This window comes from Ursus arctos, unplaced genomic scaffold (genome assembly GCF_023065955.2).
Source record: "Ursus arctos isolate Adak ecotype North America unplaced genomic scaffold, UrsArc2.0 scaffold_15, whole genome shotgun sequence".
NCBI lineage: Eukaryota > Metazoa > Chordata > Mammalia > Carnivora > Ursidae > Ursus > Ursus arctos.
In genome coordinates this window covers 59472000-59475582 of record NW_026622819.1, presented here as the reverse complement: position 1 = coordinate 59475582, position 3583 = coordinate 59472000, and the positions used below count along the sequence as shown (strand labels likewise).

The 3583-nt window shown below is 55.7% G+C and overlaps 1 protein-coding gene across 1 annotated transcript; it reads left to right on the top strand.

Annotated features, from left to right (window-relative positions):
• The first annotated feature begins 234 nt into the window (after positions 1 to 234).
• Positions 235 to 3315, top strand: DUSP1 (dual specificity phosphatase 1). The gene is made up of 4 exons (XM_026510974.4): positions 235 to 855; positions 1125 to 1270; positions 1623 to 1842; positions 2277 to 3315. The coding sequence occupies exons 1-4, from the start codon at positions 489 to 491 to the stop codon at positions 2645 to 2647; spliced, it is 1104 nt and encodes a 367-aa protein (XP_026366759.1). The 5' UTR covers positions 235 to 488; the 3' UTR covers positions 2648 to 3315.
• The last annotated feature ends 268 nt before the right edge of the window (positions 3316 to 3583 follow it).

Here is a 3583-nt window from a genome sequence, read left to right as displayed (position 1 = left end):
AGGCCGGCCGGCCGGCCTGGGGCCCGAGCCAGCAAGCAGCCAGCGGATCCCGCTCCGAGGCCGATGACGTCTTCGCCTCTGGCTCCGCCGGCGCCAAGCCGGGCAGGGCGGGTGACGTCACCACACGGTCACGTGACCGCCATTCAAACAAACAACTCCCCTCCCCCTGCGCGCCCGCTTCGCCCCGCCCCGCCCCGCCCCCAGAGAGGCCACATATAAACGCGTTCCCCCGGGTCGGGCTCGCTGCGAAGGACGCCGGGCTGTAATAGGTGTTGACTGGGGCCGGAGGGGCAGTCGGGGGAGCAGCAAAGAAGCCTAGGCGGCCGAGAGCCCCGCACGACGCCCCCTCACTCAGTCGAAGGGCAGTTTGGGGTTCCGCGCAGAGAGAACTAGGGTCGGGCTTTTCTTCGAAAGCCTTTGCCCTGCCCTTGGCTTCCGAGGACAAAGAGCACCGAGAAACAGGCACGCTGGGGGCGCTAGGGCCGGCCATGGTCATGGAAGTGGGCTCCCTGGACGCCGGAGGCCTGCGGACGCTGCTTCGGGAGCGCGCGGCGCAGTGCCTGCTGCTGGACTGCCGCTCCTTCTTCGCTTTCAACGCCGGCCACATCGCCGGCTCGGTCAACGTGCGCTTCAGCACCATCGTGCGGCGCCGGGCCAAGGGCGCCATGGGCCTGGAGCACATCGTGCCCAACGCCGAGCTGCGCGGCCGCCTGCTGGCCGGCGCCTACCACGCCGTGGTGCTGCTGGACGAGCGCAGCGCCGCCCTGGACGGCGCCAAGCGCGACGGCACCCTGGCCCTGGCCGCCGGCGCGCTCTGCCGCGAGGCGCGGGCCGCGCAAGTCTTCTTCCTCAAAGGTACGCCCGCGGGGAAGCTCTGGCGCCGCGCGCCCCCCGCCGCCTGGCCGCGGGACCCCTGGCCCTCCGCCCCTTCGGGCTGCCCGACCTGGAGCGCGTGGGCGCCCGAGCCCTATTCTGGGGACTTGTCGTTGGCTTTGTTTGGCTTTAAGAACACTTGCCGGGCCTCTCCGGGGTAAACTTCAGCCCTGGTGGGTGCGGGGGTTGGATGAAGGTGTCCTATCCCCGACGGTACTAATGGAAACAAATATGTCTCTTTGTCTTCCCAGGAGGATATGAAGCTTTTTCAGCTTCCTGCCCGGAGCTGTGCAGCAAACAGTCGACCCCCATGGGGCTCAGCCTTCCCCTGAGTACTAGCGTCCCTGACAGCGCCGAATCAGGGTGCAGTTCTTGCAGCACCCCACTCTATGATCAGGTTAGTAGGCGCCTGTGATAGAGGAGGTGAGGGGAGGAACAGCTGGCAAAGGCCTGGGAGAGCAGTACTAGTGAGAATATCCACAGTAACCTGCGAGTTTATAAGGGAGGGGACACAGAGAGCTGTTTATCCCACCGTTAAGTGGTCTGATGGAATGGAGTCTAATTGCTGGCACTACAGAAATGAACTTGAGGCAAATGGGTTTAGTCCCCTATTTATTTAAACTCTGACAACAGTGCTAAATGCACCAGTATCTGCAACTGACTTTTCCAGCAGGGAGTTTTTGTGGGTGTGGGCATCGGCATTGACTCTGAGCAAAGCTTGACAAGTGTTGGATATTTCTGGATTTCAGGGTGGCCCAGTGGAGATCCTGCCCTTTCTGTACCTGGGCAGTGCCTATCATGCTTCCCGCAAAGACATGCTGGACGCCTTGGGCATCACTGCCTTGATCAACGTCTCGGCCAATTGTCCCAACCATTTTGAGGGTCACTACCAGTACAAGAGCATCCCTGTGGAGGACAACCACAAGGCGGACATCAGCTCCTGGTTCAACGAGGCTATTGACTTCATAGGTAAATGGACAGATGCCTGGGACTTCGGCCTTGCTCCCCCCCTTTTAGTCACCGAGCCCAACTCTGTGGCAAGGACTTGAATGACATTCGTCTCAGCCTTTCTCCATACATGAAATAGCAGTCTGGTGTGGGCAACATCCCAGCAAAATTAGGGATTTGATGTCCCATTCAACAGATTAGCAAAGGGAGGCTCAGAAAGTTGAATTGACTTAACCCATCCAGGATCAGTCTGCTTTGTGGAGATACCTGGTCTTGGTTTAAATCCCTTGCTGTTCTTTGCACAATGCCCACGTCGCCTCCACAGAGCACTGTGTGATGGCATAGGTGATGTTGCCATTCTCTGGATAGGACACACAGGTTTCTTAGGCGCCCTCTGCCTGGTGTTGGGGTTGTTCCCCTGAGCTCTCTAGTAACAGCCACCCTTTGTTTTCCAGACTCCATCAAGAATGCTGGAGGAAGGGTGTTTGTCCACTGCCAGGCAGGCATTTCCCGGTCAGCGACCATCTGCCTCGCTTACCTCATGAGGACTAACCGAGTCAAGCTGGATGAGGCCTTTGAGTTTGTGAAGCAGAGGAGAAGCATCATTTCCCCCAACTTCAGCTTCATGGGCCAGCTGCTGCAGTTTGAGTCCCAGGTCCTGGCCCCACACTGCTCAGCGGAGGCCGGGAGCCCTGCCATGGCTGTGCTGGACCGCGGCACCTCCACCACCACCGTCTTCAACTTCCCTGTCTCCATCCCCGTCCACTCCACGAACAGTGCATTGAGCTACCTTCAGAGCCCCATCACGACCTCTCCCAGCTGCTGAAAGGCCACGGGAGGTGATCTCCGCAGCCCACTGGGACTCTAGGCTCCTTGAGGAGAAATGCAATAACTCTGGGGAGGGTGCTTGTGAGGGCTGGTCCTTATTTATTTAATTTCACCCCGAGTTCCACTGGGTTCCTAAGCAGTCATAGTGATGATGTAGCATCAAGATGTTTGCTGAACTCAGCACATTCGGGACCAATATGTATAGTGGGTACATCAAGTCCCTCTGACACAAAGGGGCAGAAGAGAAAGGACTCCGTGTATGAGCCGGTTTCTTTTTGCTTGCTCCTGTTTTTTGTAGGAACTCTTCATGCTTGACATACCTACCAGTATTATCATTCCTGACGACACATACCTATGAGAATATACCTTATTTATTTTTGTGGAGGTGGTCTGCCTTCACAAATGTCAGTGTCTACTCCTAGAAGAACCAAATACCTCAATTTTTGTGTTTGAGTACTGTAATACCCTGTAAATATATCCTAAGCAGGTTTGTGTTCAGCACTGATGGAAAGCACCAGTGTTGGGTTTTTTTTTTTAGTTGCCAGCAGTTGTATGTTTGATTATTTATGAACTGAAATAATATATTTCTTCTTTTAAGAAGACATTTTGTTACATAAGGATGACTTTTTTTATACAACAGAATAAATTATGGCATTTCTATTGAAATCTCAATGCTTTGTTTCTTGGGCAGCCCCAACTAATCCCTCTCCCATGAGTGAACCAGAATCTGGACAAGGGCGTCGCAGATGTGTCTTGGGATCTGGTCTTCCACTACTTGGCGGCCCTTCCCATCCAAGATGGCTGGGTTACAAGGGAGGTAGAAAAGTGATCTATCATGGAAAACCAGGTACTGCCCCTCATCGGATCCAGGTGTCCACCCACGTATTCCTACCATGTTACACGGGGAGCCCAAGTGTGCCCAGAGCCAAAAAGG

Bases quoted from the DNA above. Each gene is read 5' to 3' on its own strand.
- DUSP1 (XM_026510974.4), top strand. From the start codon at position 489: ATGGTCATGGAAGTGGGCTCCCTGGACGCCGGAGGCCTGCGGACGCTG. The intron at 856-1,124 runs GTACGCCCGCGG...TTGTCTTCCCAG, and splicing joins GCAAGTCTTCTTCCTCAAAG to GAGGATATGAAGCTTTTTCA. The intron at 1,271-1,622 runs GTTAGTAGGCGC...TCTGGATTTCAG, and splicing joins GCACCCCACTCTATGATCAG to GGTGGCCCAGTGGAGATCCT.